At 42.3% G+C, this 12,066-nt stretch overlaps 1 protein-coding gene across 3 annotated transcripts in view; it reads left to right on the top strand.

The window, feature by feature from the left end:
* Positions 1-1,074: 1,074 nt before the first annotated feature.
* The window catches only part of USP10 (ubiquitin specific peptidase 10), a 52,089-nt gene continuing 41,097 nt past the window's right edge, over positions 1,075-12,066 (top strand). For all 3 annotated transcript variants that reach the window (XM_036440462.2, XM_036440460.2, XM_036440459.2), the window contains exon 1: positions 1,075-1,229. In XM_036440462.2, the coding sequence (XP_036296355.1) occupies positions 1,209-1,229 (21 nt within the window). In that variant the 5' untranslated portion in view covers positions 1,075-1,208. The remainder of the gene's footprint in view (positions 1,230-12,066) is intronic.

Genomic DNA, 12,066 nt, shown 5'->3' with positions numbered 1-12,066 from the left:
TGTTGAGAACTGATTATCGAGAACTGCTTATCAAAGTTTGCATCTTTGATTAGTTGTTAGAATTCGACCACCATTGTTTAGACTTAATGAACAATGGCATTTTTTGGGATTGGCAACAATGAAAACATTTTGTAACTGTCTCTCAGATGATACACATTGTACTGCATGCTAGCAAGCTAGTTGAACAAGTGATGTCATTACAAATCAGCTATTCAGATAATTTACGTAGGTAAGTAATTTATTTATTTCATAAATACATAAATTTTCTTGAACTTAGCAGACAGTACTCATATTATTTATATTTTATAGTGGTGGCAAAAAGTCTAGCGCCAGCCTTGAAAGTGACACAACTATACATAATTTTTTTATTTATTATATTTGTAAATTGTACTTATGTTGAAATTTTAAAAAATATATTACAATACTATTTTTGCGTTCTATGAAAATTTTTGTTGCTCTATATAGACCAAATTTTTAATCAAGAACCCTCCCCCCCAATGGTGTTCGGCTTTACCAATGTTAAAATCTGGTCACCTTAGTGTAATCAATGGCACTGCTTTTGCCAGGCCTCAAGTGCATTTGCTTGCTTGTTTTTCAGTATCCTCCAACTGTCAAGTAAAAGGCATGTCAGTATTTGTGGAATGAATGAAAAGTGAGTAAGGGAATGAATGGATGGAAACGTGATCTTCATACACCAGAGGAGTCCTCTGGGTCTTCAGCGCTCCCTCCGGAGACCCTGGCCCAGGGAGACTCTGCGGCTGGGGCTGGGGCTGAGGCTCCCGGGCACCGGACGTCCCGAGTCCCGCCCCTCAACCACTTCAACAGCCTCCCACCAGGTGAGAAGCCGGGCCCACCTTGGTGCTTTTGATGTTTTCATCTCCCTCCCCTGCGCTTTCCCCCCTCCGGCCCCGCAGCGGGGCTCCGGCGGCTCCAGTGCAGATCCAGGAAAGGGCCGCATCCGCCCCACCGGCGCGGGCTCAGAGTCCACCCGGGGCCGGCGCCCGCCGCGCACGCCCACGCCCACCTGTCCGCCGCGCAGGCGCAGCACGCGCCCGGCGCGCCCGGCCCCCCCGCGCCCCGCGGGGCGCCGCCAGTGCGCAGGCGCGGCGGCCGATGCGAGTGTCTATGTGCGGGCGAGAAGATGGCGGCGGCGGGGGAAGCAGCGTGAGCAGTCGGGCGAGCGACGAGGCTCATTGAAACGGGCCGCCATGGCCCTCCGCAGCCCACAGGTAGCTGCCGGCCCGTGCCCTCGGCTGGAAGGGGCCCCCGAGACGCGGCGGACGGGCAGCGGGGCGGGCGGCGGGCGAGCGCCCGCACCCTGGCCCGGAGCGAGGCGTGTGTGAGTGGGGGAGGGCGCCGGGACACGCTGCCTGGGACTAGGCCCCGAGCCTCCCGCAGTCTCCGCGCCTCGGCCGCCCGCCGCCGCGGACCGCCCCGCGCCGGAGCAGGCCGTGCTCCTGCCCGTAGGAAGCAGCGGGAAGAGGGCGTGGGGGGGGGGACGAAGGGGTTAAACCTCCCCGGCTGGACCGCGCCGGCTATGGAAACGGGGCCCTTGTCACCCGGAGAGGCAGCCTGGGGGCTTCCGCAGGCCCCTTGGGCGGCGGAGCTCCAAGCACTCCCGTAGCCTCTCTGCTCCGAGCGAGCCACCAGATGTGGGGGTGCCCACTTTCTCCCCGTCTCCAATGGCTGCTTTCTCAGCTTGATTGACCACGGGGGTGTGTGAGGGGGGGGGGGGGCTTGGCTTGCTGGTTTACTAGTTTTTACACTAAAATTAAGGAGCATCCTTGGGTTACTGTATGGACCATGTTAAATTCATTAACAAGAAAACTAAAAATAAGTCTCCAGGACTGTACTTTTACCCGCGAGTGACATCTTTTGCACGAATTCATGTCAGCCTGCATGACACTATGCACCCTGTCACAACAGTATCCACAGGTTAGGAGACGTTTGTAATAATCCCAAAGAGGAAAGAAAGTAAAATGCACCTGTGTCGAGTTGAGTTCGAGTCACACTCCTCCCCTCCCCCATTACAGATACTCTGGATAAAAAAAAAAAAAAAATCGGCGTGTGTGATTATTTGTCAAGTTTGCTGTAGACTGCTGATTTGTTAACATCTAATCCCTATAAGTTACTGCACTTTTATACCGTCTCAATGTCCTTTTGTGTTAAGTATGGGGGAATAAAACAAAGTAGCAATTCGGTAAACTGGTGGCCGGTAAGTCCCAACCCTTTTCAAGTATTGGCTTTTGTTGCCTTTTTGGAAATGAAGTCGATTTTAATAACTTGTAATTAATGCGTGTTGTGGAATTTAAAACGTGAAAACCTTTTTAAAAAGTTAAATCCACAGAGTTGCAGTTTCGTTAAATTATTGGTACTGTAGTTAGTTTGCACTGGAAGTTTCTCCTTTTAACTTTTTGTTTATGTGTACAACTACTCTTTAGTATTTAGTATTGTACTTGGTACAAAAAAGAGACTTACTAGTTGAACAATTTTTAAAATGTGTAATTAAAAGACTTTAAGAGATTTGGTATTTGCTTTTTTTCTCAACTTAAAATGTGCATGCAAATAGCTTATTATAGTAAGTATGGACAGGTTCAAGGGCATTGTGAACTGAGGTGTGATAGAATAGTCATGGTGTCTGACTTGTGTGGCTCAGTTGGTTGGGTGTTGCTGAACAGCCAAAGGTTACTGTGCTTCGATTCCTGGACCTGGTGATAAAAGAGTTTTCTCTGTCATCTATGTTACTATCTCTTCCTTTCTTTTTTTGAAATCAATAAAACAAAACAAAACTATATTTTAAAAGAAAAAATATTCATAGTGATTTTGAAATGAAAAAAGAATGTCAGGCACAATTCACTGCCATTATTATAGGCACTAATCACAATGCAAAATTTATTGAAATGTTAATTAGCAGTGATAATATGTGAACCTAATTGTAATTTTATTTTCATTCATTGTTCTAGTACTGTATGTTTTATACAACAATATGGCCTATATACATCTTTATAAAATTGGAGTGGCAAAAGTTAGCTGAACATAAATGCTAGCAGCACATTGGGTTATTCTCTTAAAGCAATGTTTCCCAAACTTTTGACATATGTCTACCCCTTCTATAATTTTCTTAACGCTGAGTACCCCTCGTACTCGTGAGAACGTAGAATTAGGCGCAGCTAAGCACGGTGCAGTGCATATCCCCACCAAACTCCGGTGCAACAGGTACCCCCACCAAACTCTTCCCGTACCCCTGGGGGTACGAGTACTACACTTTAGGAAACACTGTAAAAAATTAAAGTATGGTTTAAATGATATTAAGTTCTAGAATGGAGAATTTAGCAATGGAAATAGTATGATTTCTCTCTTTTAAAAAACTTTTAAAAATATATATTTTATTGATTTTTTTACAGAGAGGAAGGGAGAGGGATTGAGAGTTATTGAAACACCGATGAGAGATAAACATTAATCAGCTGCCTCCCGCACACTCCCTTTTGGGGATGTGCCCTTAACTGGAATCGAACCTGGGACCTTTCAGTCTGCAGGCTGACCTCTATCCAATGAGCCAAACTGATTTTGGCTTATTAGTAATTCTTGAAAGAGACATTTTTATTGGAGTCTTACATAGGAGCAACTGAAGTATATAAAATTATGAAGTATATATATATATATAGGATACTTGGAGATTCCTTTTTTCCTTTGCATACTGACTGCAAAATATTGAGATATATACTAAGACTAGTTATGCTGTTTAAAGTTTGTGAGTTGATGGTTGTTGCCTCAGTGGTTTCTACAAAACAGCGGTGCAGGGGAATGGTGTTCAGGGCGGTGCCCTCATGCTCTGGAGCCCATATTGTTGGGACCAGAGTGTACTGAAATCATAGTGAATAATAAGTGGATCTGCCTCATTCTAAACTCCTCTTAGAGCAAAAGTTAGAATATATATTCCAGACCTTTTTAAAAATGTGGAACTGGCATGATTTACTAGTGCACACATAGGAAAACTTAAAGGAGAAAATGATTACAAAGCTTAATGGTTATTTACTGCCAAGCCTAGTGACACATTTACTTTGTGCTTTCTTTGCTCAGAGAGTATTCAAATACTTGAGAAAAGTTGTATCTCTTCTCTACTTGAAGTAGTTACATCAAAGTTATTTTTGTTTGTTTGAGTGTTTTACAGATTTCAGACATGTGAGCACTTGCTAATAATGGATCTGGTTTTTCAGGTGGCACATTAAAGGTGGTTGATGAGTACATTTCTTATTTTCTGATATACCAAGTAGAAAAATAGGAAGAGTTTGCTTTTGAGTTTGTAATTAGACATATTTCTATTAACTGCCACACATACAAAAATCATTGTGGCACAAAACAGGTAAATCTGTTAGCAATGGAATTTACTGGCCTTAGGCCATTGGATTACTGTCATTTGTCACGTTAGTGCTATTTCAGCAGTGTAGATGTTCATTTTCAAAGACTTACATGTGCGTGGACTGCAGTTTTCCTGTTTATTGAATTGATCTTCCAAAAAGTCTTTCTATGACCATTTCTGTCCACTGGCTGGATTAATAATTTGTGTAGGTATACTAGTAATAAAGGTAGCCTAAGGGGTATGTTCATAGTGTTTGTTTCAAGATTCAAACATTGTAGAATCTATCATAAACCTAGATGTGGAGTCTTCAGAATGTAGACTTGTCACGAGCTGGCTACTTTCTATTTGAAAGCTCCTTCAGCCTTACCCCAATTTCAGCAGAAGACCTGAGAAACCAGAGGCTGTCAGCCGATTAACTCCATTCTGCCCTCTATCTGGAAACATGCCATGCTACTTTTGTCCTCTCCTGTGAATAGGGTATGTGAGATATTGAGGTAGAAGTGTGGTTTGGGACAGAGAGAGGCAATGTGGAGAATTAAAGCATATATTTCTAGACTTTTTCTTTTTGGCTTACTTGAGAATTGTTAGATGATAATATGCATGTATAGTGTTAGCCCAGTGCTTGACACCAAGTGTCTACACACTCATGATGACTAGTCTTCTGATTTTTAGGCTCATCCCACTTGGTCTTTGTAGCTTTTTTGGTTGCTATTCTTTAGATCAATTCTCAGTTTATTTTTCTGGTATCAGCTCGAGAGCCATTTCCTAAGACTGCTCTCTCTTACTTAAGTAATAGAAATGTGTTAGAAATGAAAGTGCATCCTAATAGGTTGGGGTCCCCACTATTCTGCCTTCATGATATTAAATTTAATTTTAAAATATATTTTATTGATTTTTTACAGAAAGGAAGAGAGAGGGATAGAGAGCTAGAAACATTGATGAGAAAGAAACATCAACCAGCTGCCTCCTGCACAACCCCCACCAGGTATATACCACAACCAAGGTACATGACCTTGACTGGAATCGAACCTGAGACCTTTCAGTCCGCAGACCGATGCTCTATCCACTGAGCCAAACTGTTTTCGGCCGTGATATTACATTTAGTCCTTGACTTTCCGCCATATTTGATGATGGTGGATTTTTGTCTCCCTTTTTGTCTTTATGAAGAAACTAGAGGCCTAGTGCGCAAATTTGTGCACAGGTAAGGTCCCTCGGCCTGGCCTGTGATCAGGGCATTTGGGGCCACAGGAGGTTGGCCGGGGGGAGGGGCCAAGGGAGGTTCCGATTAGGGTCGATGGGGCCAGCTGGCTGTGGGGAGGGACCATTGGGAGGTTGGCCAGCCACAGAGGTTGGCTGTGGGAGTGCACTGACCACCAGGGGGCAGCTGCGTTGAGCATCTGCTCCCTGGATGTCAGTGCATGTCATAGCAACTGGCCGACAGGTTTGGTTGCATATATATATATATATATATTGGTTGCGTGTGTGTGTGTGTGTGTGTGTGTGTGTGTGTGTGTGTGTATATATATATATATATATATATATATATATATATATATATATATATATAATAGATAGAGAGAGAGAGAGAGAGCGCGAGCGAGCGATATGCCCAATGCATGAGTTCATGCACGGGTGGGGTCTGGCTATCCCTGGCCCCAATTGGGGTGGATTGGGGCCGGGCCTTTCAGGAGGAAAATTTGGCGGGAGGTTGGACAGGCCTGGCCAGCTGTGGGGAGGGACCCAGGGCGATTGGGGAAAGGGGGAGCGATCCGGGCCAGTGGCCTGGGGTAGGGGCCTTGGGTGGTTGGTCCGCTGGCCCTACCCCTGATCAGAGTGGAGTGGTAAACTAGGGGCGGAGCTGACTGGGGGGATGAGTTGCAGGCCAATTGGGGTGGTGGGGGCCCATCACGGGTGGGGCTGGCTGGGGGGAGGGGCTGCTAGCTGATCTGGTGGGTGGGGTTGGCATAACAGGGGCATGGGAGGGGGGAGGCTGAAGGGAGTTGGCTGGCTGGCCCCACCCCCCCAAAATACGCAAGACTACAGCTGTTGCCTGGCTGGAGTGGCTCAGTTGTTTAGTCCACCGAAAAGGTTTTTGGTTCAATTCCTGTCAGGGCACATTCCTGGGTTGCAGGTTCAATCCCTAGTTGGGGAATGTCCAGAAAGTAACCAGTCAGTGTCACTCTCTCGTATCGATGTTTCTCTCTGTCTCTCTCTCTAAATCAATGGTTGCCACCAATGGTCTGTGAGGTCTGAAAGGTTGGTGACCGCTGGTTTAAGGAAACCTTTGGAACAGTGGTCGCCAACTGATGGTCTGTGGGCCACTGGTGGTCTGTGAGGTCCGAAAGGTTGGCAACCGCTGCTCTAAACATATCCACAGGTAAGGATGAAAAATAATAAAAATAAAGTATGTCTTAAAAAAAAAAAAAGACTGCCCTTGTTATTGTGGATGAGCATCCCATGAATATTATAGCACCCGATCCCCACCTATATAGTCCTTAGCTGAGATTGACTGATTGCTCTGCAAGTGGTGGGGATGGCTTTTTGGACCACTTTCTTAACTTTAGTCTTCTCACTGTTGACAAAAATAGAAATTTACCTTTGTGATATGTGTCAAAAATGTTCATTTTTGTGTTTAATATATTGAGTAAAGCTGGACATTTTGCAAGACATGGACCTTGTGAACTAGAACTGCCCAAGAATATTTAATATATGGTTCTGCAGAAAATTTTGATTTGCCTTTGGTCTATCGAGGTGTTACAATCTGCATTCATTGTTTTCATGTAAACATGATAGTCCAAGTGTTCTTTGCGCAGTGCATTTTTATTTTATATTAATTTAAATTTAGTCAGGACCAATTAACTTGTGAATTTATTTGGTGCTCTGATAATTGTCAGGAGGATTTCTCATTTTTTTTTTTTTTGTGTGTGTGTGTGTGTGTGTGTGTGTGTGTGTATGTGTGTGTGTGTGTTTCTCTTATTGTAGACAGTTTATAACTCTAGAGAAGGCAGCAATGCCTCTCTTTTTAAAAAATATATTTTTGCTGATTTCAGACAAAAAGGGAAAGGGATAGAGATAGAAACATCAATATTAAGAGAATCATTATTGTCTGCCTCCTGCACGCCCCCTACTGGGGATCCAATCCATAACCGGCACATATGCCCTGACTGGGAATGACCAGGTTCAGGGGTTGAAGCTCAACCACTGAGCCATGCTGACTGAGCCAATCTTTTTCTTTTTGGTAAGAGATGTGGAAGCTTTGGAAGAATAGAAGAGAATTTGAAAATGACATTTAATTCTAGAGTTTGGGGAGATGCTTGTGAATGAACACACCCACAGTTTTTGAATGAACACACACACAGTTTTTCTTAAATATTGATATTTAAGTAGAAATTTCTGTTAAATGGCTGCCATGATATGTACATTTATTTATTTGAGACCTGGGGTTGACCTTCTGGATTGATCTGATAATTGGAAAAGGAAGAACATGTTTATTATAAAACATTAAGGATTCAGTAATTGACATGTGGAGGATATTGTGCAATGTATAAACTACATGGTTTATAAAGTGCCATGGCTGGCTTGACCCTTGCAGCAACTCTATAACATATTATTACCGTTTTACACAAGTAAAGTGAGACTCAGAGAGGCTGTGACATGGCTTTTAAAGTGAGTAATCAGGACTTAAAAGCAGGGCTTTGAACTTCTAAATTCTTTGCCTGTTTTACTTTACCAAGCTGCTTTTCTAGGAGAGATTGGTAAAAGGATAACATTTCATATTAGGACTTCCCATAGTAATTCCTCAATGAATGTTTATGATGGACAAATGAATGAAATGAAGATTTAGCCCTAGCTGGTTTGGCTCAGTGGACAGAGCGTTGGCCTACTGACTGAAGGGTCCCAGGTTCGATTCCGGTCAAGGACACGTGCCGGGGTTGTGGGCTTGATCCTCAGTAGGGGATGTGCAGGAGGCAGCCAATCATTGATGTTTATCTCTCTTTCCCTCTCCCTTCCTCTCTGAAATCAATAAAAAATTTAAATGTTTAAAGATGGAATGTTATTAATATGTTAATAATTATTAATTACTAAATACTGTCAAGGGATGCATTTTGTTATAAATTCTTATTAAGGCATGCTAGTTCTAAAACATGCAAACAATATATAAGTATGTAAGTTAAAAAATATAAGTCAATCTCTTCCTCTCATCCTCAATCTTCAATTTGATATGTGTTTCTATGTTTTTTTCTGTTTGGACATTTATTTATTGGATGATTGTTCTATTGTTCATCACACAGTTCTAAGCAGATAGTCATTGAACTGAACTTTTTGGAGCAAATCTTATCTTTAAAATTACTGAAGGCACCTATTCAAATATAGTTTTCTTAGTTTTGCCCAATTTTGTCAGGGAATGAAGCAGATATACTGGAGGTAAAAGTGGCTCATTGGGACCCACTATACTAAGGACTTTGGAAGTGCTGTAGAAATTTCTGAGTAACAAAATGTCTAAACAATGTTTTTCTTTAAAAGAAAGGATATTTTGAAGACACTTAGCCCCTTAATTATAACAGTTATATTGGCCAGTTTTTCTGTTGTAAGAGAGGTCTGATTTAAATTCAAATTATTGTTGATGGGTTACCACCGCACTAGAAAAGATTACTGAGAGGACTAACCTTTTGTTGGAGAGATTGTAGGTCACCAGCCTGAGTGAATAGTGGGGAATTGGGTAATTACCTTGGGTATATTCCTATCTTCAAAATCAGATTTTCTTCTCCTCTCCCTTTTGTTTTTATCAAAATAGCGCAACAGCAAAAAAGAAAGCACTCTCCTCCGACTCCCCACCTCAGGTCCACCTCCCCAGAGACAACTGTATTCAGCCATCCACTTCTGACTAATCAAATGCAAAATCAGGCCTTCTAAGGGTAGCACTCCATTTCATTTGGAATTAATTTTTAGGACATCAGACCCTTATTCAGAAGTACAAATGTATGTATTGTGTGGTTGTTCAAAAATTTTTGGTGGCTGGGCATTAGCAATATAGAGTTGAAAAGGAGAGATTCTGTGCTTTAGAAATTAACTGAATAGTGGGGAGAGAAATCGGGTAATTGATGAGTCCTGTTTAGGGTGGTAATTCCCTTAACAGAGGTGTGAACACCATAGTCAAGAGCATTCATTCATTCATCACATAGTTACTGAGTGGCTCCTGTGTACCAGGCACTGAAGATGGAGTGATGAGCAAAAACAGTCATTGTCCCTCTTTCAGGGAGCTTGCTGTCTAGTGAGGCAGTGCTCCTCAGATAATCACAGTAATGTGTGTATTATTCCTAACAGAAATGTGTCCAGAAGGAAGGGAACACAATCTAGTGGCATAGTCTGAGGAAGTCAAGAAATGATTTTCCCAGAATTGGTACCTTAGCCGAGAGCTTGAGACCATGGGAACAACATGTGCCTTGTCTCTGTGACTAGAGTGAGTTTGGAGCAGTTAAGGGACTCAGAGAAAACCAGTGTGTCTTGAGCTCAGTGCTGAAGGTGGGAGGTAGACAGCAACCTTGCATCCTTTCTTTCTTTCTTTAAAATATATTTTATTTTATTTTATTTTATTTTTTTTCGGAGAGGAAGGGAGAGGGATAGAGAGTTAGAAACACCGATGAGAGAGAAACATCCATCAACTGTCTCCTACACAGCCCTACTGGGTATGAGCCTGCAACCAAGATACATGCCCTTGACCAGAATTGAACCAGGGACCTTTCAGTCTGCACGCTGGCGCGCTCTCCACTGAGCCAAACTGGTTTCGGCCCTTGTATCCTTTCTTAGAAGATACTGTCTACCTTGAGAAAAACGTGGAAGAGAGCATTGTACAGCACATGACCACAGAATCTCAAAATCGGATTGTATTTTGACTTATACTCTCACTGCCCTATGTAGAATAGACTAGCAGGGTCACAGTAGCAGTAAGATCAGCAGGAGGATTCTTGCACTTTTGACTAGGGAGGTTGTAGTAGATAGAAATGGCATAATCTAAGAGATAATTGGGTGTATAATAAAATGGTTTGAAAAAAGGAGAGTGTAACTGTAAGGAGAAGCTGGGAAGATGTTTCATCTTTTCCCACTTAATCTGTTGACCACTTTCTCATGAATGGGATTAACTAAATCGTATTTTGAACAAAATTTTTAAAAATTTCTCCAATCTAGTTTAAGTGTGAACAACAACCAAGAATACAGGTTGTAACACTCTGAGAAGTGACATTATCTAATTTTAGCATTGAGTGGAATGAATTGTGGAAACAGAAGCAGCTGAAAAACCTGAAAGTTTTTGAAGATCCACCACATTCGATCTTCACAATGAGATTTTAATTTTGTTGAAGTTCATTAACTAACTGATTAATTCCTTCTTATCAAACTCTTTTCAGCTCTCACTGTATGCTGGAGTGTTTGTTGGGGTTTGTAAGTTGTAAAACACAATTACAAAAATATACATAAGTGTGAAAATGTTCCCCAAAGCTACAGATGCTTTACAGATGACTGCTGTGCTCCATATCATGAAACAGGCCTAATGATCAGCATGGTTGCAGCGCAGTCTCCACCACAGCTCATTTTAACCGTGACTGTCTGATGGCCCAGAGAGTCGGAACTAACTTTCTAATTCACTCTGAAGACGGGTTGGGTCAAAATCTCTTTGGGGATGTGTGTACATAGCCAGCCAATTTGCCATCAGAAGCTCTGCTGCTTTATTTGGTTACTGGTCATAGATTTATCAGCTTAAGAAATCTTTGCCTTCCAGTTTTTCACAAACTGGTGCTAAAAAAATAATTGCTCTTGGTTCTTTTAAAAAAATATATTTTTAAATTGATTTCAGAGAGGAAGAGAGAGGGAGAGAGAGAGAAATAGAAGCATCTATGATGAGGGACTCATTGATTGGCTGCCTCCTCCACACCCCCTACAGGGGATCAAGCCTGCAACTCAAGCATGTGCCCTGACTGGAAATCAGGGCTCAACCACCGAGCCATGCTGGCTGGGCTGTTCTTGGTTCTTATAGAACTCTTGGCTTTTCCATGTAATAACAGCACAGTGTGAGGTGTCAGGAATATAAACTTTCTTTTTCATCTGTGACTAGAGTTCTGTTTAGTGAGAAAGGTAAGGGGAAAAAAAATCTTCTAGTTTTGGCTGGAAGCGTAGCTGAATATAACTTGAACTTGACACAATGATTCTGTAGCAGTATTCTAGCAATGACTAGACCTGGACACAGTTACCAGGACTGAGTTTGGAAAGAGTTTGCCTCTCATCCCAAGGTGCATGTTGAACAAATGAGTGTTTTTTTTTTAAAAAAATTTTTATTGATTTTAGAGAGGAAGAGAGAGGGAGAGCTAGAAGCATCAATAATGAAAGAGAATCATTGCTTGGCTGCCCACTGTAAGTTCCACACTGGGGATCAAGCCCGCAACCCAGGCATGTGCCCTGACTGGGAATCAAACCATGACCTCCTGGTTCATAGGTCAATGCTCAACCACTGAGCCACACCAGCCAGACCAAATAAGTTTTTTTACTTTTATTTTTTAAGGTGGAAGAAAGTTAAAGTACATTTTGTTTCTTTGCCATTGAATTCTTCTTGGGTGATAGATTTGAGTTAGCTCTGTTAATTAGTTCATCACTTCTCTATGAGAAAGGAAAGGAATCCCATGTGTGTGGCTTTGAGGACCCTGTGGACTTTGATT

Source organism: Pipistrellus kuhlii, unplaced genomic scaffold, assembly GCF_014108245.1.
Source record: "Pipistrellus kuhlii isolate mPipKuh1 unplaced genomic scaffold, mPipKuh1.p scaffold_m20_p_17, whole genome shotgun sequence".
Lineage (NCBI taxonomy): Eukaryota > Metazoa > Chordata > Mammalia > Chiroptera > Vespertilionidae > Pipistrellus > Pipistrellus kuhlii.
Note: the sequence above shows the minus strand (reverse complement) of the source record. Positions and strands in the feature narration are given on the sequence as shown.